This window comes from Pleurodeles waltl, chromosome 8 (assembly GCF_031143425.1).
Source record: "Pleurodeles waltl isolate 20211129_DDA chromosome 8, aPleWal1.hap1.20221129, whole genome shotgun sequence".
Lineage (NCBI taxonomy): Eukaryota > Metazoa > Chordata > Amphibia > Caudata > Salamandridae > Pleurodeles > Pleurodeles waltl.
In genome coordinates this window covers 146,928,866-146,952,018 of record NC_090447.1, presented here as the reverse complement: position 1 = coordinate 146,952,018, position 23,153 = coordinate 146,928,866, and the positions used below count along the sequence as shown (strand labels likewise).

Genomic DNA, 23,153 nt, shown 5'->3' with positions numbered 1-23,153 from the left:
CCCCCCAATCCAGGTCAGCTGCACCGCTCGCACCTCCCTAAAGCCGGCCTTGGATATGTGGGAACACCCATATTCCACGCATGGAACTCCTCTCTGTCGCAAAGTCCGGCAAGGCAGCAAAATGTGCTGCATTGCATTACCTTGGATTTCTTAAAAAATGCAGAGCCGCGCATAGTGGCTTTACATGGCTTAGTAACTCCCAGTTAAAGGCTTCCATTGCCTTGTGTAATGCAAGGGCAACACAAGCTCTTAGTAAATCTGTCCCTTGGTCTTTTAAAAGGACTCTCACCCATAGACAGTTCTGTGGCATGCTTCATCATAGAGTTCCCACTTGGAATGTAAAAACATCTGTGCGGGTTCAACGTTTGAGGTTGAGGGAGCTCTTGCTAACTTATTCTTGTGGGGATCCGCAAAAAAAGATGGTAAAATTTGCCTAAATGTAATCCCTCTGTCACAATATTTATTCTTAGTGCATTTGACAAACTAAAAGCAGGGTCTGATGTCACTGGAGCATTTTAGTTCTCTTACATCTGTAAGTCTATCATGAAGCATGCCACCAACATTTCTGGTGATGAAAATCCTTTTTAAAAGACCTATGGTTTTTCCTGTAGAGTACAGGGACTATAAGCAATAACACTGGTGGACTTCTATATTGATTGTCTAATGTTATCTGAACAACATCGCACCTCTATGTTAGCACTCTAAAGCAAGATGGCTTTTGCTGAATCTGCTAGAATGACACACAGTGACCCATGTATTAATTTAAAACTTGTGTATTTTGCCTTAGTTATCCATAAGAGATGTATAATCTTTCTTCTGCTCTCGAAATCAGTCTCCTCCTATAAAACGGCCTACATTTATCTTAATACTTTTCTTGTGCAGTTGCTAAAAAAAAAAACTTTACATAGTGACGGAAACTGCACATTTAAAAAAATTCCATCGTCTAGCAATCACTTCCGATTTCTAACAGGTTATTTATTTCACTTGTGCTCATTCATTTTTGAAGTCATATTTTCTTATTTTATTCATGCCATGCTTTTGAGAAAAGTCGCATGTGATGTTCTTCTCAACATGTGCATTATTCATTCTCTGCGGGCCTGCAACAGCCACATTATGCATTCTGCACTCCTGAGTCAGTAGCTAAATCAAAGCACGTAGTCTTGTTAAACTTTTAAATCAGAATGTTGTGCTAATGCAATGTGTTAATAAATTCTGGAAGCCAGATAAATCCAAATGTATTCTCAGATGTGGATAGCAGAAGCCGTGAGGTCTTGTAGCAATTCACACAACACTGTATCTGCGACAGTTCAGTCAAATATTTTAAGAGGCCTTTTCATCCGATGTGATTGGGGACAATTTCTTGTAACCCTTTGCAAGCATGAGATTCAAGGCTACTCTAGGATCCTGGGGTGTTTCACCTAAGGCACACAACCTACTGAAAGCAGGTAGAGTCTGCGGGTAAATTATTGGGGAAAAATTTGAACGTACGGCAAATCAGGACCAGAATTACAAATCCCCTAAGTAATCCCTCATTTCTAAAGCCCCCCTTAGGATCCCACTTGTGATCATAGGGTAATCCTCCATTGGAGATACCAGTACCCACACAATTGGTAGCTCCTGTTGGTGGTGGGGGGCATTTACCCTCTGATTTAGAGGGTTGTTTTCATGAGGCCCTTAGTAATAGACAAATTCAAGCCATGGTGCTGTTTGAGTTCATACCTACACAACTGTCTAACTCTATAACTGCTTATATATATTACATCTCCTATTGTCAGTTTTTCATCTGTGGCATGCCACTTTGGTTGTGAGAAATATCAGTGACCTTTTCCCATGAAAAGTATTTGACTAATATCGTTATGACCTACCTTCTTTCCCATTTGCACTGGATTTACAAATGAATATTTCCACACCTTAACCGCCATCAAGAAGTGCTAGACAATTGAGTTTGTTTAAAAACAAATTGCATGATTTTTGGGTCAAAATCCACTCTGATACAAATAAGAAATTATGCCCATATCACCCAAAAAATAGGTCCAAAAAAGTACAGTTTGCCACTCGATAACTATGGAAAGGAAAGCAGGTGCGAAAATGTTCAATAAGTTAAGTTCTGCTACCACAAAGGCACTAGGATTTCAACCTTGTGCCGTCTAATTTATATATATTATATATTTTACCTCCTGACAGTTGCCAGTAGATAGTTATAGTTAGGACCTAGTTTCGATAGGAGAAGCATTTTTTGACTTTCCTATATCTTTGGCACCATTTTATGAATCTTCACAAAATTTTCCTAAAAAGTGTTCCAGAGAACTTTGTTGAACATGGGAAGCTTCAGGGTAATCCGTCAAGTGGGAGCCGAGAAAAAGGGGGTAGTCTAAAAAAAAAGGTGTGTTTTCCATTATAATTCTCATAGGGATTTTGAACATATCTACAGCCCCAATCGCTGAACGGAGTTACACCAAATTTGGTAGAAAGCTAGCTCTTGGTCCAGAATGCACTCTTTTTTGTGATTTGGTGTAAATTCTATCAGTAGTTTTGGTGATACTAGTGTTTAAAAAATATAGATATCTAGGGACAAGGGTCCAACAGTCCCTATGCTGATATCTGATTGGCAGCACTTCAACAAGGAAGTGTTGGCAGACATCTTGGGACTTAGCTTCAGTGGAATCCCACAGAAAAGTGAAAAAAAAAAAGAAAAGAGGCCATGATAGGGTCACCTTGAGCCCCTAGGCTTGGTCTAGCGGTCCCTCACGTTCCCCCACAGATCCTGCCACAGCTAAAAAGCATTTTAGTTTTATTTTTATAAAAGGGCAGTTTATGCCCTTTTCTTTTGCTCCCAGGTGGTCCAGGTCACAGGGGCATTGGGAGCTTTAAAAAGGAGGGGGGTGGATGGGCCCCCCTCATGTGAGCTTTTATTAGCCCTGGGGACTGCCACCTCCCCAGGGCTATCTTTCAATTATATGTGGGAGGCCATGCAGCCGCCCCCTCCCCCCCCGGCAGCCTGGGGGACCACCACCTCCCCAGGGCAATCATTGAATTAAATGCAGGGGGCTGCGTGGCCCTCCACAGCCCCGGGAACAGCCACCTCCCTGGGGTAAATGTTGAATGAAATGCGAGGGGTATGCACCTCCCCGTGCAGCCACAGGGACCACCACCTTCATGGAGCAAATATTGATTGAGAGGGGAATGTGCGGCCCCTGCAGTGCCGTGGACTGCCACCTCCCAAGGGTAGCCCCAGGGACCAACACCTCCCTGGGACAAATGTTGATTGAAATGAGGAGGGTGTCCGCTTGGACCCCCCGCAGTCCCGGGGACCACCACCTCCCAAGGGCTAATGTTAAGTTTTATGCAGTGAGCCGGACGCCCACCGCACAGTCCCAGAGACCTCCACCTCCCGGGGGTAAAATGAAAGAATGAAGGGGGGGTCTGTTGCAGACCCCCTGCCCCAGGGACCACCACCTCTAAGAACAGATGTTGATTGAAATGGGGGTACTGCGAGACCCCCACAACTCTGGGGACTGCCACATCCCAAGTGCAAATGTTGAATGAAAAGCAGCCGGGTGGTGCACAGCCGTTTGTGCTATATATGTATATATTATAGTGAGGACCAAGTTTCCACAGGAAATACATTTTCTTTTTTGCTGATAACTTTGAAGCTATTTGACAAATCTTGAAGACATTTTCAAAACTATTTTGCCACTGACTTCTGCTGCTGTCTGCAAATGTTCAGGATGATTCGTGGAGCGGGGCTGTCAAAAAATGTGGTCCCAAATCATGTTTTCCCCATGTAGTTTCCCATAGCTATTGTAGACATGACTACAGCCCAAACCGCTTGACAGAGTCACATCAAATTGGGCAGAAAGCTAGATCTTGGTCCAGAAAGCATGCTTTTTGTAATTTGATGTGAATCTGTTTAGTAGTTTTGGAGTTATTAAAGGAAGAAAATATAGATATCTAGGGATGTGGGTCTTTTGCAGATCCACTCATGGGGGTGGCATCCGCAGAACCAGGGGAAAAGCAAGGCCCTGATTAGCTGGCCACAACCTGAATGGAAAGTTGTGGCCACCATTTTGTTTCTCGCATTGGCCTGAGAGAGGAAAAAAACAATTAAAAACTGACATAAGGGTTCGGGTTACAGGTATCCTGACCCCATACGACACATGGAGGGGGTCTCCTCATGGGCCAAAGTTTGCCCCAAATTTTTTTATTTGCCCAATCTGTGGATTTGTAGATACATCGTGGGGTGCAGCGCGGCCCCGAGTGTAACTTCACAAAGGATCCTTGCATTGAAAGCACAATTAACAAAATACACCCACTCGCACACTAAACCCTTGTCACTGGCCAGACCCTCTGGACACCCCCTACTGCATGGCCAAAGGCCATATGTGGCAGTGGTTGTATTAACGTACGGTAATGATATATTACTTTACATTAAGAAAACATAGAAATTCACTGAAAAAAGCAAAGGATACAGGGACATTATAGTTAGGTTCATGTTTTACCCATACAAAATCATAGCAGTTCACCAGTTATAGTTATACTTATAGTTATATCTGTCTAAAGAAACTGTAACTTGTGCCGTTAAACAACTTTAGGCCACAAGTTATAGTTTCTTAACATAAGTATAACTATAAGTGTAAGAAATTTGGTCTCAAGTTGGCGGAGGTATGCACCCTGTCCAAGTAGGGACCACAGTTCTAGTCAGGGTAAGTCAGACACACACTTTAAATGAACCTGTGTTCACCCACTGGTAGCTTGGCACAGAGCAGGCAGGCTTAACGTAGGAGGCAATGTGTAAAGTATTTGTGCAACACGTAAAACAGTGAAAATACCTCCTAAAAATAATCCACACAAAGTTAGAAAAATAGATCTTCATTTAATGATTAAAACAAGACAAAACCCCCCAAAAAAATATCCAATAAGTATATGTCAAGATATGAATATTGAAATAATATCTGCACTTATAGTGCTTAAAAGCTTAAAGCTCCAAACGGGGTTGGCTGGTCGCACTAGACTGGTTGAATTCAAAGTTGAGGCTGACGTGATGAAGCTATTGACCTTCGTTTTTCTAAATCTCCTCTTGCGGTTGATGCTCCTCTTCAGTTAGCCTGGTCAGACCTCACACTTATCTTCTTCAGTTGGATTAATTCCACAAAGATTGTGGTGGAGAGTCCCTAAATATAAATAAAACATTCCGTCTTTGGAATAAGGTTGACCATCACAAACTACAAAAATATTTTTAACCACTCCAAGCTTAACGGTTTAGATTGAAGAAGATGTGGATAAAGTCAACAATGGCTTCATTCGGCCGTGGATGCCTTTGCCCTTCCCAAAACTTCAAAAGACATAGGCGTGGTCTGTTATCACCCTGGTTCTCTGCCAAAGAAAATGGGAGTTGTAAATAAAAAGAAAATGTTTCTGTAAGTATGCTTTGAAGGACAAGAAAGTGTATAGAACTGCAGTGAAGAGATATCATTAATTAACGCTGTTCAGATTGATTTTTGCTCAATATTCGGATAAGAATGTGCTGCACAAACTTTGGATTGCCAAGAAAATAATTCTAAATACATGTATGCATAAATTTCAGTTATTTGTTAAAAGACAAAAAATGTGAACCTTTATCCCATTCCTGCTCTCTGTAACTCATCCCAAACCTTTCTTACTACTGTGAACTCCCAAACGTCCTTTTCAAATTGTTCCCTCCTTTTTATCCAATTCATCCAACTAACAGATGAACATGTCCATTACTGCAATAACAATTCACAGCTTCCCTTTTCTAATCTACTTCCATTATTCTGTCTCTACTCCAAAACCTGCTAAATGAATGAGACCTTAAGAGCCCAAACTTAGCGAACCTACTCAACTAATCCCCAAGGAAAAAAAGAAGCACATATTACTAATCTACTAACTCTATAACTTTAACTCTAATCCTGGGTTGCTATTAGCCGCAAAGTGTTCATGGCATTATCAGGGGTAGTAACCACTATGTTAATCCAATTTATAATTTACAATAAGTGCGTTTGACAAATATTACTGAAACCTAAATTAGTAACTTTTAAAAAATTGTGCTCTGGATGCACAAAGTTTGGTCACGCATTGGAGCACTTTGCTTTTTATCAAAAGTAGTCTTTACCATAGGCCCTCTATTCATCTTCTAAAAGGATCCTAATTACATAAGACAGAAACAAGGGGGTAGGAGTTTCTTGAGACTAACTTCATCCTTGCAGAACTCGTTTACAGCTTTGCTCCATCACTAAGCTGTAGAGGCTGCAATACATTTGGAAACATGTCTCTTTGCTTCTGACTACAAAAAACAGTAGCTGTAGTATCACATGAAGTGAGCACTGCGAGCACTAAGTTAAGAAATGATCTGTGCCATAGTTTTGGGCTGACGGGTATCTTTAATGGTTGAAAAAGTGTATCAGTACTTTTGTGCCACTTTAGACAATAGTAAATTGTTGCTTGTCACAGGCACTTTTCTTTTGGCTAAAAATGGAGCTTCTTATGGCACACCTAAAATAAAGTAAAGAACGTAACAAATTGAGGTACGCAAAGTAACCTAACTAGATAATTAAAACATAACAAGGCACATCAGAACAAAACAGTCAAAACAGAACACAGCACAACAACGGCAGCATAATGCATCAACATCTCATCGCAATAATGCAGTGCAAAACCACAGCAGCACAAAAACAGTAGACCACATCACCACTACATCATAATTCCACCCAACAAATGTGCACAACTGTACTTGTCACATATTACCACTTCCAGAATCCTTGTTTCATAATACAATGATAAAAGGTATTTGGAGCAAGCACTGTATTTGGCCTAGGACAGGAAGTGGCACTAGTCGAACATTTTTGTGATCTGACCTTAGGGCTCCAGGAAGCTCAATGCCACGAAACCTTAAGAGATGCTCACATGCGTTTCATATACCTTCCTAACATCACAATAAAAAATGAGTATTATAAGAAATTGGTTTACGGCGTGGAAGCCCCACTTATGGAACAACTACAGTCCTTGTCAGGGTGAACCACAAAAGTCACTAAAGTAACCTGTGGTTAACCCTCTGGTAGCTTGGCACAACTGCAGTCAGACTTAACTTAGAAGCAATGTGTAAAATAGTAATAATAAATACAATGAGACCAAAATGATAAAAATCCAATCCAATCCAACATAGCGCCTAAAAGCACTAAGCAGCATTCGTGGTCATCTGGTTGTGTTAGACCATGGAAAGTCACAAATTCACGCTGACCACAATAGCCGGTGGGTCAGATATAGATACCAGGTTATTCCCACTGAAAAAGTTACCTTCTTAAAGTCAGGTCCAAAGACGTCTGTTTGCAGTAGAGGAAGGCCCAAGGAGCAGGGAGAGTGTTGCAGATGGTCATTGCTGGAGCTTTGCCTTTTTGGTCACAGTGGTCTGTCATTGCTGATCTCAAATTGCCGGTCATCGCTGGTGCTGGCTGTAGCGCAGAGTTGGGTTCAGCAGAGCTTCACATTGAAGGTCTTTAGGGGTGGTAGGGTCTCAGCGCAGAGGGGCCCGTACGCTGTTGCACGGAGCTCAAACCATCAGGATTTCACGTTTTCTTGTAGATGCTAGCCAAGAGTCCAGGGCCTGTGGAGGCATCTCTTGGAGATCGGGCACTCACTCTAGCAGAGGCCAGCAGGGTAAGGCAGGATCATGTGCAGAACCAGATAAGTCCAGTTGCAGTGGGTCATCTGGGCAGTTGCAGGGAGACCTCTAAAGCTCATTGTGTTCCTATAACACATACAGGAGGTCAGCAAACTGACCCTTGAAGTCACTGAGGTAGCCTAGGATGAAAGGAGCAGGTTCAGTCTTCTTTCTTCTTACAAAGCAGGGCAGTCCTCAAGCAACATGGCATCATTCTGGGGGCCAAGACGGTACTCAAGCAGCAAGTCCTACCTTAGGGGTGACTTATGTGTTTTACAAGGGGCGGCTTAGGTCTAGAAAAAGGTTTATTTTGCAGGTCAAATTGGAAGTTTAACACTGAACTGGAGGCTGTAATGACAGATGTAAACCATGTTTTAAAGTGCTACTTTAGAGGGGGCAGCAGTGAGTGCTGCAGGCCCACTAGTAGCATTTAATTTACAATCGCAGGGTAGCACCACTTTAATAGGGACCTACAAGTAAATTGAATGTGCCAGTTAAGTGTCGGCCAATCTTATGTTGAAGAGAGAGAGCAGTAGTAAAGCGCAAAGTCCTAATGTCAACAAAAATGAATTCAGATAACAGGAGGGGTGAAGGCAAAAAGTTTGGGGGAAGACCACACCAAGGTTGTCAGGTCTAACAAGGATGAATTGGGTGTATCGTCAGATTGTGGTAAAACGTTTTCCTGAAACTCAGTTCTTGACCCATATTACATGAAGTGCCCCAGAGCTCAACAAGTGTGAACATCTGCATCTTGCATGCCCAGGGCACTCTGGTATTCCTTTTGAGGACACAGACACTTTCATGGCCCGACTGTAATAAAGATAGTGCTGGCGATCATGTAAATGCTGACGCAATACTTAAGATGCCCCCTCTTTTGCACAGCCTCATGCAAATGAAGCAAACACTTTGCCTTTGCACCTATGCCATACGGTGGTGCCTGAACCTGCCCACAGTGAGATCTCTGTCCCCCTTGAGCGTGTAGGTTGGGTGCCCTGAAAAAGACAGACCTGCTGCTTCAAATCGGCAGTTCACCTTTTGGTTATGCACTGACTTGGGGACAGCACAAGTTCACAGGTTCCTTGGGACATGACATTATCAGCAATTGGATGCACTGTGTCTGTTTGTGCCTGGCGCAACACAAACACAGACAGTGGACTTTTATTGTAACACAGCCCCTAGAGAGGCTTGTAGGCAGGCAGATGCATACACATGCTAAAATACTGAAAATAACATGTTCACAATGCAGTTCCATGACCCCCTGCACAGCAGTTTGTTTCATGTAGCATTTTTACAATGGGATTTCCTGCTACGAAGGGGAAGAAATTAGTGAGTGTGCCACAAAAAGCTTGCTTATTCTAAAATTGTTGTACACAGTAACATGCTGGCAGACAGACTAAAACAGAAATGTTGGAAAAACAGTTCCTTGAAAATATGCATTGGCTATTTAAGTTGAGGCATTTATAAAATGGTTAAGGCGAGCTAACATAAAGTACCCCAGTGTATAACACTTTTACACTGATACTGAGTGAGATATTGTCCATCAGTCTTGAACCAACATCTGAAACGATGGACTAGTAATGAAAGTGAGCTTTGCAGCGAGAAGTCAATGAAAGTGTTGGATTTTGCACTGGTTACGTCGTTGTAAATGTGCCAAGCCAAAATCCCAAAATGCAGAAAAAAACTTGCAATTTGAGAAGATCTTAATGATGGTGAGGAAGAGTGATGACAGGCAAAGCACCAGAACTACACTGAGGCAGTGAAGAGATAAACAAGAAGAAGACCTCCTGGAGAATCCAGCAAGAAAGCTGAAGAAAATAAAATACACAAATAAAGGGGAAAAAACTAGCTGGAAGATGCAATAAACGCAACAATAAATACACTTTTAGTGTGTTGAGATGCATCCAGCAAAACAATTAAACTCCTAATATAGGGAGAAAATGCTGTGCACTCGAATCTGAACTGTATCTTTACCATAGCCACTGCGGCGCATCATGTACAACACGGAACTTCACGCCTGCTTTGTGCTACCCATTGGGGACTTCACCATTCGGCCACCCAGCCACGACTGGCTGGGGTGTTTGTCCGGATATCCTTCGACCTCTAGGGATGATTCCCAATTGTACCTTTGGATTAAATGTGTGATGGTTGGCAGTGGGGAGGGTCTGGGTTTCCTCAAACATGTACACAGGTTGGAGTGGGAATGAGGTGAAATGGGGTTGTTTGCTAAGTTTGTTGGTTGTAGATGCTTCCTTTCCTCTCCTTCTTCTTGACATGGTAAAGCTTACCTTAACACGCTGGCGCACCACCGCTATACTGCCCATTCATGTTTTACCCACACGCTCCAACCCCCTGGTGACCTCTGCGGTATGTATTACCTGAAATGTCAGGGGACCTAATGACTACATAAAGGATCACCTGGTTCATGTATATCTCACTAGACACAGGATAGACATTTGCTTCCTACAGGAACTACATCTCATGTGCTCAACTGTTCTGGGGCTGCGCAGTCGGTGGTGCAGCGAAACTTGAATAAATGAATGAATTAAGGAAATGGAATTTATAAAGCTCAAAGAGCTGCTCAAGTAAGGAGCGACCCTGCACTAGGCAAAAATCTAACACAATATGAAAGCAGGTAAAACAAAAACAACCCGTAAATTAAAATTCTCAGAAGAGATGAAGTGGATTAAAATTAGATTCCTCCAAAGATAAAACGTTTTAAAAGGCTCTTGAATTGTGTCTCGGAGGTTACTACTCTTAAATGGTGCGGTAGGAGGTTCCAAAGTTTAGGGGCTAAGAAGGAAAAGGATAGTCCACCTGCTCTGAATTTTCTGATTCTGTGGGAAAGTTAGTGTCAAAGCTGTGAATTCTATTCTTTCCTTAATGGGAAGCCAGTGTGGGGCTTTTTAAGACAGACCGAATGGATTGCCTCCTGGGAATGTTCAACGCAGGCATGGCTGATACATTCTGAACACGTTGGATTCTGTGTAGCAGTGTTTGAGGGAGCCCAGGAGCAGCAGGTTGGCATAGTCAAGCCTTGAGGTAATTAGGGCATAAATGATGGTTTTCCTAGTATTGTCTGACTGAAATGTAATGGTTTTCCTTAGAGTTTCCAGAAGGGAAAAACAGTCAGCCCTATTGACAGACCATCTGAAAGAAAGGGCATTGGCAAGCTTGACCCCTAGATTTTTGGCTGTGGTGGTAGGGGGCAGAGGAGGACAGATTTCTTGGGGCCAGAGGTGGGGGGTCAAACCCAAAATGGAAGGGGTTCTGTAAGCATTGACAGTTATCATTCATCAAGCTAGCAACTGCTGATAGACAGCCCTGAAAATTAGCAGCCACCGAAACATCAAGATTTTTATAGCCAAAAATCAGATGGGTGTCATCGGCATAGACACCACATTAGAACCCCACTCCAGTGCAGTAGCACCAAGGGGGTCCATATAGATGTTAAAGAGACAGGGGTTCAGGGCCTAGTCCTGTGGAACCCCATATTTGACCTTGAAATTCAGATGTGAAGGGAGAAATGAAAACTGCTTGCTTGCAGTTTGTGAAAAAGGTTTGAGAGAAAGTAGATAATCCATTTCCATATGGTTTCAGCCATAACTTACACTTCACTTTACTCTAATTATCCTGGAGGCATTGCTTTACTCTTGCGTAAAGGGCTTCTGTTGCATCTAAGGCTTCCTTGGCAGCTGGAACGTGCAATTATAGACAAGGAGGGCCGATATGTGATCGCCGCGGGCACACTGAACAGACAACCTGTGATTCTAGCAGCTGAATTTAGATTTTTTCTCTGAGATCTGGTGGCAGATTACTAGTTTGGGTCCCAAGGCTGTAAAATGGGGTGGTGACTTCAATGTGCGTCTTCATGTTCATATGTGACAGAATTGTTAGACGGCGACTCTAATTGCATGTCCTCCCCTTCGGGGCAACTTCCTGCGATGTCTTCCTTCTACTCCAAGATATATATTGCTGTCCGGCCCTTGATGCGCTTGACTTAACCACATGTTTGGACACTATCAACTGGTGTGGGTAGCCCGTACCCACTGTGCATACCTAAACTCACCTATAACAACCGAAGAGATAGTCTAAGTCATTCAGAGCTTGCCTGGAGATAAAGTGTCAGGTCTAGACAGCCTCACCACTGACTTCTGTAAGAGATTTTCCCCCATGTTGGCTCTGCACCTCTTGGTGATGTATGAGGAGTTCCTCAAGATTGGAGAACTGCCCCACTCGCTTAAAGAGGCGGTTATCATCATGCTTCTTAAAACAGACAACGGGCGTCATCATGCGCCTCCTATCGGCTGCTATCCCTGATTAATGTTGGCAATAAAATCTTTGCAAAGATCCTTTCAAATCACCTTTGCACTTTTGCCCAAAATAATCTGGCCTTATCAATCCTGCTTCATCCCTGACTCTGCACCATCTTTGCGACAATGCCCAGGACCCACTGGCGCTGCCTTAATAGATGCCACAATGGAGTTTGACACATTAGAATGGCCCTATCGGGTCCCACTGCTCTCGCGAATTGACCTAAGCCCATCCGTCATCCATCAAATACGACTACTCTATACCCTTCCCACTGCACAGTTGACGTTGAACGGGCTGCTGTCCCACCTTTTCCAGATTGCGCATGGTACACAGCAAGGTTACCTGATATTGTTGATCCTATTTGCAATAGCAATGGAGCTGTTAGCAACGAGACTGAGATAATTTCATGCACATTGTGACATAGGTTTTACCTCAAGTGGACTGGTGGTTTAAAAGTATGCAGTTGACAAAACCCTATTTGTCTGTGACCCGCACGAGAATCTGGGCCCCATTACATGTGAGGTAGCACTTTTAAGTGGATTATTGGGTGTTAAGATAAATTGGTCTAAGTCCGTACTGTTCCCTCTCATGGATAGAACACATCCTTTTGAAACCGAATACCTGCTACCCTGGGTCGCAGACCCAGTATGATACTTGGGCATCTGGGGAAGTCTCAACACCAGCGAAGTCTGGCGAGCAAACTACGGCCCTTCCACTACCTGGTTGGAAGACAGATTACTGGCATGGACCAAACTGCCACTGTCACTGATGGGAAGAATAGCAATTGCTAAGATTGTGATCCTGACCAAATTCTTTTATCTCTTTCTGAACATTCCTATCCCACTCACAGCCCAACTATTCAAACGTTTGAGGGCCGCTTAGGTTACACCGATCTGGGCCAGTTAACAACTGTGAGTGAAGTGGGAACACCTCATGCTCCTGCTTGCCCCGGGGGGACTTGGGACACCCGAAAAGCGCAGTTATATGCCCTATGTTCTCAAGCCCAATACCTATATTAGTTTATACATCCAACACTGTTACAACCCCATGCTACTATGAACTAGACTACGCATCCCTGTGGCCCTTGTCTATAGCATTCTATGTGCCATATAAGGCCCAAAGGATGGAAATAGGCACGGTTGAGATGCTAGGTTGGGCGTGGGAGGGATTGAGAAAGAGAGCTTGCTTACTCTGCCTCTATGTCCCCTCCATCCCACTCGGTAATAACCTGCAACTAATGCCACTACAAGATAAGGGTGCTAGATCAAGGGCTCGTAGTTGCAACATTGTAACATATGCAGACCTATACCCTGAGAATCAATTTATCCTGCCACCTGACCCCTCATCTTTACCATCCCCCGCAATGCTAGACATGTTACTCTACTACCAACACAGTCACTTGCCAAACCTTTCATGACATGTTTCCGCCCCAACACTTCACACCCTGGAACATATACTTACTACCCCATCACTGCGTAAGCTGGAAACTCGCATCTGCACTAGTATGCAATCCTTGGTGCCTCATAATGTGCCTGCAGCTCGCGGCATGGGAGGCAGATACATACCCCCCTATTACTGATGAACAATAGTCATACTGCTGCAGCTAGTTCCAAGCATTGTCCCCAAACTACTGCGCCTTATACACTTTAAATTTCTCCACTGACTCTACCACACCCGATACAGCTTTTAAAAATGGGGCTCACCCTGACTCCTGTTGCCTCTGATGTGCCCTGCCCCAGGCCTTCTTTGCACACCTTGCATTGTATTGCCCAGGAGTGCCAACTTTCTGGGAAGGAGTATTCTCAACAAATCTACAAAATCATGAGACATATACTTCCCGCAACCCACTGGTGGGACATTTAGGCTACATCAAGGACATGCCAGCCAATGTTTATCAGCCCAATGCTATACTGCTCCTATTGGCCAAGTGCAGGATGGCCATGCACTTGGGCTGGAAACCTGTTCCCAGTATCTGGGCATGGCTCCAGGATGTGGTGTACTGCCAGGGGCAGCTGTACCACTTCTGGCAGCTGATTCCCCAGTGCTCGCACCTCAAGGGAATATGAGATCCATTTTGCTCCTATCTCAGGCAACAGGCACCCCTCTCCCTGGGACCAGGGGATATTTACTTACCTAACAATTTTGCACCTGAGGACACTCCTGTTGATGTTCCAACAACCTGAGAGGGTTACTGCTTTGACAGGCCATGACATCCTGTTGACTGCTAGCCTGCATATGCAACATTACAAATGTCTTAGCCGAACTTATGGCAATTGAAATCTTCTTTACTTATATCCCCTTTCAAGACTTTGGGGGCAGGGTACGTTAAGTGTGCATTGACCAATGTCAAGATTATATTTTATGCCATGTTTTCCCCCCTTTCCTTCCCCCTCAACCTTTCCTTTCCTCCGATCTCCTAAATATCTTGTATCCAGCCCCCCCTTGTCCTTTTTTCCCTCCCTTCTTTATTGATACATGATTGTTGTACTGTTTCTTGTTTTAAATGCAAATAAAGAGATTTAAAAAAATATATAGGCTGATAATTACATCACAGGTAAAGGCTGGAATACATTTTGGATTGGTAGGATGCTGTAATTAAAAATATAAATATATATTTTATATGGTCACCACAATTCTTCACCCTTTTTTTGGACCTAGCTTCGGCAGGAATTGGGATTCTGTGCATTGTTACACTGCTATTCAGTGCCAAAGTGTGTGTGCTCTGGTCCTAAAATGGTACTATCAAAATTGTTTGCCCAACTAGTATATTTAAAGTTCCTGTAAGACCATGTTATGTGGCATAGAAGTTGCACAAGTGGCATGGAAGATAGATGTCATATGTGGTGTGTATTTATAATGTCCACATATATGACAAAAATATGTGGCAGCCAGAAGCACCACTGTGTCATGTATTAGCTGTAGATTAAAGGGACTCCAGTAAAAAATGACAAGTAAAGAAGTGCTTTTGCACTGAACCAGTGAACCCACAAGGCGGATGCCTCATTTATAAAAAAGCGGCACACTACATATTTAAAAAAGGTGCCTTCACAGTGACTGGCAGCATAAAAGCTGATTTCACTGTGGAGCTTTAGGCTAAATTTTCCATAGACAGGTCTAGGTGCAGTTAAACTAGTAATTCCTCATTGCTGCTTGGGAAAATGCAAACTTATTTTCTACTTATTTTTCAAAATCTGATTTGATGGGAAAAATAGTTATATGATAACACTAGTGAAATGTTAACTGGAGTTTGCACTTAGCAATGAATAGCTACCTGGGAATAGGCAGAAGCAGATGGCAAAACAAAGGACAGCCTTGACACTACCTCTTTTGACTTGAAGATGTCAAATGGGGTTTGTCGTATTCATTCTCAGAGCCATCCTATACTCCTTGGCACCAACCCCAGCAAGAAGGAGAACTTGTATGGATCCTACCACTGGGGAGAGGACCATCCAAATAGAGGAGTGTTTTTGAGAGGGCCAAACACTCTTCTAATGAAAAAGGGTTTCACCATATTAGATTAAGGATTTCAGGGACATTGTACAGTAAAGAGAAGAGGAAGTGCTGGCAAAGTATGTGGGCATAAGACAAGAAAACAATCAGAACTGAGAGGGGAAACAATCTCCACTCTCCACTCACTAGCTACTATACTGGATAAGACTGATAGTTCACCGCAATCTCTTCAGAACATTCCTGGACCTGTGAAGAACATTACTTATAAGGCAAATTTCCTGAATCCTGACTTCTGCTTCGGAGCCAAGAACTGAAGCTGCTCTACATGGTTCAAGTGACCGACCTCTTCTTTGACTTCTCCAGGTACACAATAAGCAGAAGCACACATGACTCTAACAAGGCTCAAATGCCCCCAGTTGATTGTACCTACAAAGGCCTTGCAAGAGTGAGATCTCATTCCTATAAGCCTGCTTGAGAACCTAGGAGCTGCAGGAGTGACCAGAAAGGTATTTCCCAGTATTGGAGAAAACTAAGACTTGGTCATTTTTGCCACCTCTGGAGACCCAGCACAAGGTTCTCAGTTTCGCCAGGCTCCAGGCTCATAACACCTAAGGTGGGCCAGTGTTAGTCATGACAGCCTTAGGGTGGTCATTCCCCAACTTTTTGCCTTTCTGCCTCCCTCCATTTTCCTGTTTTTGCTGTTTTTAAGTCTCCACGCACTTTACCACTGCTGACCAGGGCAGATGCTCCCTCCCCTAAACATGGTAACAATGGTTCCCACCCAATTGGCCTATTCATTTTACCTGTAAGTCTCTAGCAAAGTGCACTAGAAGTGCCCAGGGCCTGTAAGTTAAATGCTACTAGTGGGCCTGTAGCACTGATTGTGCCACCCACCTAAGTAGCCCGTCAACCATGCCTCAGGCCTGCCATTGCAAGGCCTGGGTGTGCAGTTTCACTGCCACTTTGACTTAGCATTTAAAACTACTTGCCAAGCCTTAAACTCCCCCATTTCTACATATAAGTCACCCCTAAGGTAGGCCATAGGGTAAGGTGCTATGTAAGTAAAAGGCAGAACATGTACAGATGTGTTTTGCATGTCCTAATAGTAAAAACTCACAAATTTGTTTTCCATTACTGTGAGGCCTGCTCCTCTGACAGACCAGCATTAGAACTGCCCTCATATACTTTTAAGTGGTAGATTCTGGAAGGAGTAGCCCTGTCATGGTTAGTATGGCCAGGATGGTAATACAAAATCATGCTTACTGGTGAAGCTTAAGTTAATATTACTATTTTAGAAATGCCACTTTTAGAAAGTGGGCATTTCTCTGCACTTAGTGCCATGCGTGCCTTACAGCCTGTCTCCAATCCACGTCTGGTCTGTCCTGGTTGACAGCTCCCCTTGTGCATTCCACCCAGACAGTCATAAACACAGGACACTCAGTCACATCTGCATTCATCTGCATACTGAATGGGTCTCCCTAGTCAGGAAGGGTGGAGGGGCTCTCTCTTACACTTCAAAGGCCAGTGGCCTGCTCTCACTCAAGGACTGATAACCCCCCACAGGGATCCTGGCAGACAACACTGGGCTGAAAGGGGACCTTTTGCACTTCAGAACCACTCTTTGAACTTTCCCCTACTTCAAAGGCACCTTTGGCTATATATTCTGGGTCTGACGCCCCACAAAATCAGACACTTCTGGATCTACACCTGGACTCTGTCAGAGGGACTGCCTAGCTGCCCAAGGGACTCATCTGGACAGTTTTGCTGAGAAGGACTGCTGCCCTGCTACCTGCTGGCCTCTGACTCCACTGGAAGGACTCTGCCTTCCCCACAAGTGCTCTCCAAGGACTTGGATTGAACTTGCCTCCTATTCTGAAGTCACAGGGCTACAAAATCTTCACCAAAAAGAAGGCAATCCTAGTGCATCGGAAAATCGGTGCAACGCCTGCAGAATTTAATGCTGCGCCTGCCTTGCGGCTGAAAATTCGCTGCATCGCCTACCGGATCAGCGCAGCGCCTGCTCCTTCTTAGCAGCTCAGCAAGGATTTTCAACGCATTGTCACTGGGCGTCAAATTATACCCGCATTGCAGTGGGTTACCAAGGCTGCGCTCCTGAAAATCAATGCATCACCTTGCAACGTGGAAAGAAGCTGCGCCTCATCTGTGCTGCGCTGGAAAATTTAACACAGCGCCTTTTTTTTCAATGCAGCTCCTCATCTGTGGCCCCCATGCATCGTTATTTTTGATGCATCCCAGGTACTGTGTGTTAAAAGGATACAACCACTGAGTCTTAAGGATTGAGACTCTTTTAAACCTCTAAAAAGTGATATCTCCACTTGTGCATATTGGATGTTTGTCATTTTTATCTTATTTTATTCAGATAAATATTATCTATTTTTCTAAACCTGTGTGGAGTATTTTTGTGGTGTTTTCAGTGTGTTACTGTATGAGTTATTGCACAGATACTTTACACATTGCCTTCTAAGTTAAGCCCGCCTGCTCTGTGCCAAGCTACCAGAGTGTGGGCACATGATAATTTGGGTTATGTTGTGACTTACCCTGACTAGGATTGTGGTCCCTACTTGGACAAGGGTGTATACCTCTGCCAACCAGAAACCCAATTTCTAACAGCCAGACGCCCAGGTTCATTTTGCTCAGATTTTTTTGCTGCATTGAAACGGGTTCAGCTGGACCTTGTGGAAAATGAATACCCCCAGATGCAGCATCTAGTCTTGTTCCATTGGATGATTTTGGGAACCATAAAAGTGACCAAGTCCGTAGGTAAAGCCTTCGAAAATGGAAAGGCAACAAATCTATCCTTTGCAGCTGTGAAATCCAGCTCTGTCCCGTGCAGAGCTTTTGGCACTAAAACAGTTCAGCTCAGCTGGAGCAGAATAGCAGTGTACTCATCTTCAAGGGACCCTCCCAAGCCTCAGCGCTGGACCTCGCTGAAGGATTTTAACTTCCATTTAGGAATCTAATCCTAAGGTAAAATCATTGTTCAGTTCGACCGGCATTGTGTATTCAATCTTTTCTCCATTTCTGTTAGCCTGAAATTGTACCTAGGTCCCAGTCATCCTCAAACTGTTACTACTGATTGGTGCTTAACTTTTTTTTAAGGTCCAAAAACTTTACAAATCCAAATCTCTCATTCCCTGTATGTGATTTTAATGATTTTGATGTCTATTTACTCATTCACTGTTTATATGGGGTTGCTTTATTGACTTTGAAATTATTGATACTGCTTAAATCTAACACACATTTCTCTGGAGAATTTCCTGCTGCATGCGCAATAGCTACCATGGGTTGAGCAGAGTTTCTCTTAAACTTGTGTTAAGCCTAACCAGGAGGCGTTTACTGTGTTGGTAATGGTGAGGGACAGCGGCCATCTTGATTTGCTTCCTATAAATGAGCGCCCACAACTTCTTTCCCAAACTCAGAATATGCAGATGACATGGCAATGCAGGTAAGCTGAGCTGTCTCTGAAAAAGAACTCTTCAGTAATGCCCCATGAAACCATCATGGTAACAAAATTCTCAGCAGGTCAGGTATAACATCTGTGAGCCCGCAACTGCTCGACTCGCCACTTGGCATGTCAGTAATTTACATGATTTACCAGAGCTCTGAGTGCCAAGAGTTTTCAGAGAGATGTGTCTGCCTTGGTCAGAGGAGTAATCAGTGCGTCAAGGAGAAGCGCCTTTCAAACAACAAATTATGATTTAAGCTGTGCAATACCTTTGCTTACTGATCACTGATGCTGTGAAGTAGCGTTTTTCTAGGCCGAAATGGAAGGTAATTTTGCGCAATCTCCTTGTTGATGGCATTTGGAGCAGCCTAGTTACAAATGTCATTGCCAGGCAGCAAATTATCTGCAGGAGCGGTGTATCATTCTCACGAATTCAACACAGAGCAATCACTGGTAATCTTGTGGTTGCATTAGCATCAGCCATATTCCATAATTATAGTTATCAGATGCAGGATGATTCCAAGATGCACAGAGTAATTACATTGCACAAACATCAAGGGGTTATCACTCCTTAATAGACTCTAAGCTTAGAAAAACATCAATTTATTTACCTAGAAGTCTTTTCCTCCATTTAATATTTTTCTATCCTATCTCGTTTTGCCAGGAGGACCAGATGAGAGTATTCTGTCCTATGAGCCTGTGATGAGACAAGAAAGTAAGTAACATGAACTGGCTTACCATTTTTAAAATTGTCATGATACTTTTGTGGTGGTGTATGAATGTGTTTTGCATCTCAACAACGTTTTCCCTTGGCATGGTCTGTTGGACTACATTACAGATCGATGACACGGAATTCCCATTTTTTAGTAATGCAAAATAATGACATCCAGTTTAACCATCTGTTTACATCGCAGTATTCACTGCAAAATAATTACCTCTGGACGATCCTTGACGGCGGAGACTACCTGCTAGAGGCCTACATCACTCAGTTTCGTTCCACCAGTGTTGAACTCATTTGTATGGGCGCGTGCACCAGGTAAATGAAATAGGTTCAATCTTTCCACTTGCACCCTATTAAGGGGCTGATAAAGCCTGTTCCCTCTTATAAATAAGAAAAACCCCTTCAGGGGACAAGGAGCACCCTTCAAGCAGGTGCTCTGGTGGGACACATTGCACATTCCCTCCAAATAGACTGGGAACACATGACAGACAAGGAAGACAGGAGAAGAGAAGGAAGGCATGTCTTCAGGGAGCAGCATCCATTCTGCAACTTGTATTCAACATTCTTGCAAATAACTGGTTATGAACAGCTGAAAGTAACTGTAGCGACAATATGAAAAGGTGTTTTTTTTATAAAGCATTCATCAACCAGGTGTGCTGTGATGACTGTGGTCAATGTTGAAAAATATTTGCATATCATGTTCACAAATAACCCCAAAACACCCACACACACACGCAGAAAATAAGCATGATTGGGTCCCTGTACACCACAAAGCTCTGAACCTAGCTTATCTGAGGAGCCCAAGGGGGGCAGCTGCTCTTCATTCAGCTAATGAATTCCAAAATAGATAGTGCGAAGGGTGCTCGGAGACTACAGGGTGGGGCAATCAATGGGGAGTGTCCACATCATAGGGCACACCAAGGAGTGTTCCTGAGGAAAACTTGTGAGGGATGACAAGGCGGATGAAATGATCCTGACCCTTCATCATTACACAGGCCAACAATACGGATGCCTTAATCGTTGTCTTTCGTTTCTCCAGGCCCAGGAGAACATACTTATTAATTAAACATATACAGTGAACTCTACAATCTAATTGTGAAAAGACACTATAAAGTTAATGTCAAAAGTACATACATGCACTGTGTATAAATTATCCCACTGTTGCGCTATCCAGCCTTATACACGTATTTACTTATCCTTGCAAAGCAATGGGCTACAAGTATTATTTAAGACTTCCTAATGGGATGGCAGGACAGAGGTATGCTGCTGACTCTGTTGTCAAGACAACCTCTCAGCGGGTGAATTATTAGTCAGGGCAGGACATTGGTGTGGATATAAAAAACACGATAGAAAATGTCTGGCCTCCAAAATGTTTACTGTGAAAATATGAATTTCTACTGGTGCTGAACAAATGAAAAAAGCTGATCTCAATAGAAGAAAGCTATAAAGAAGCAATTCCAGAATCAGTTCTCTGTACCTGAAACTCCTCCCTTAGTTTGCAAAGTATTGCTGATGAGCAGCCGGGTACAATAATGACATTCAAAATATAGTAGCTGGTGCTTGCCTGTTGTGTACACTTCAAATATCTCAGTGATACAATATTTGTACATACATGTGCACGAGTAGTTATAGTTAGGACCATGTTTCCATAGAAAACGCATTTTTTGACTTGCCTTTATCTCTGGCACAGTTTTACGAATTTTCATGAAATTTTCCCAAAGAAAGTATGCCGGTGATTCTTGGTGTGCATGGGAAGTTTTGGGGTGGTCCATCAAGAGGGGCCAAGAAAAAGAGGGGTTAAAAAACATGTGTTTCCCATGTTAATTCCCACAGGAGTTTTGGATACGACTACAGCCCGAACTGCTGGACAGAATTATACGAAATGTGGCAGAAAGGTAGCTTTCAGTATGCAGATTGCGCTTTTCTTTATTTGGTGTATATCTGTTCCGAAGTTTACAAGAAATGAAAGGAAATCCAAATTTGTGTATCTAGGGCTGCAGATCCTTCCCAATGACTTTGCGAATAATAAGAGCTTGTGCAGAGATCTGCATTGCTCTGATTGGCAGCCAAAACTTAAACTAGGAAGTTTTGGCAGCCATCTTGGTACTCAGCTTCAGTTGAGTCCCAGAAAAAGAGTGAAAAAAAGAGAAGGGGCTAGGGTAGGCACACCCTGACCACTTAAATCTGGTGCTAGGGTCCCAGAGGGTCCCCGTCAGTGCAAAAAAGCACCTTAAAAAAAAAACATTGTGCTGCAAATTTGCATAAACAATTTGAAAGAAAACCAAGGTTGGTATCCTGTGCTTGTTTTAAAAAAGCCCCTAGTTGGGCCAGGTCCCACTGGCATGTAAAAAATAAAGGAGTGGTGCGAACTGGCCCCCTCCTAGGGTTGTTTATGCCAACGGGGACCTCCACCTCCTGGGGCTTTAATTCAATAGTATGTTTGGGGACACACAGGGACCACCACCTTGCCCGGACATTTAATTGCAAGTAAGGGGTGGCTGAATGTCCCCCAAAGCCTTGGTGGGTCCCACCTTCCCAGGGCTGAATTGAAATAATCTCTGGGGTAACTTTAAACATTGGGGTGGGGCCGTGCCACCCCCAACCCCTTTTGGAGCCATACACGGCCCTGAGGATGGGGTCCCTGGGGTCAAAATCAGCCAGGGGTGGGGAACTGTGCAGCCCACCCCTACAAAAACAGATTATAACTCCAGGCCCCTGAGGATGGCGTCCCCGTTGCCGAAATCACCCATGGGAGGGGGGTGACTGGCCGCCCTCCTCCATTTAATGAAGTCCGGGTCCTGGGGTATGGGGTCCCAGGAGCCGAGGGAAGCCTGGGAAGGGGAGGGTTGCACTGCTACCCCTAGAGCAGACATTCAACCAACAACCAGGCACTTACTAACTAACCAGTGGAAAGTGCTCCAGTTGGATAGACATTTTGTGCAAAACCGTTGACTCTTGTTGGATAAACGAACAGGTGAGCTTCCCTTACTGCCATGAAATTAAACCTCAGCAGGAAGCACTTAAAAATATAAATGTAGCAGGTGCCCCATTTGAAGCTCCACTTCTGGAAGGACAAATTATCCTAACTCTTGGGCCTGGCGAAGGCAAACCAAGTGTGTTTACACTGCAGTTCCATATCTAAAAACAATCTGAAATCCTTTGTGGAGGTGAATGCAGCTTTTATCTATTGGAGCGCAATCACACACTCTCACATCCACTCTCACACCCACATAAACCCTCTCACACCCACTCGCACACCCAGACAGACACACTCACAGCCACTCTCACACCCAAAGACACCTTTTCACACCTATTCTCACACCCAGAGAGACAGGCTCTGTAGTAAACTCCTACTGCGCATAGCCAAAGGCCATGCGCAGCATGGGGTTGGGTGGTTAGGGGAGTAGGCCGCAGGGACTTGTCACAGGCTTGTGTGGAGGTGGTTGGATTAACATATAGTAATTAAAATGACTTTGCGTTAAAAAAACATAGAAATTCACTGAAAAAAACAAAGGTTACACGGAAGTTAT

The 23,153-nt window shown here is 43.7% G+C and overlaps 1 protein-coding gene across 4 annotated transcripts in view; it reads left to right on the top strand.

Moving 5' to 3' along the window:
- The window catches only part of LOC138249824 (disks large homolog 2), a 3,298,389-nt gene that overhangs the window by 3,165,960 nt on the left and 109,276 nt on the right, over positions 1 to 23,153 (top strand). For all 4 annotated transcript variants that reach the window (XM_069203950.1, XM_069203947.1, XM_069203948.1 and 1 more), the window contains one exon: positions 19,567 to 19,617. In XM_069203950.1, the coding sequence (XP_069060051.1) occupies positions 19,567 to 19,617 (51 nt within the window). The remainder of the gene's footprint in view (positions 1 to 19,566; positions 19,618 to 23,153) is intronic.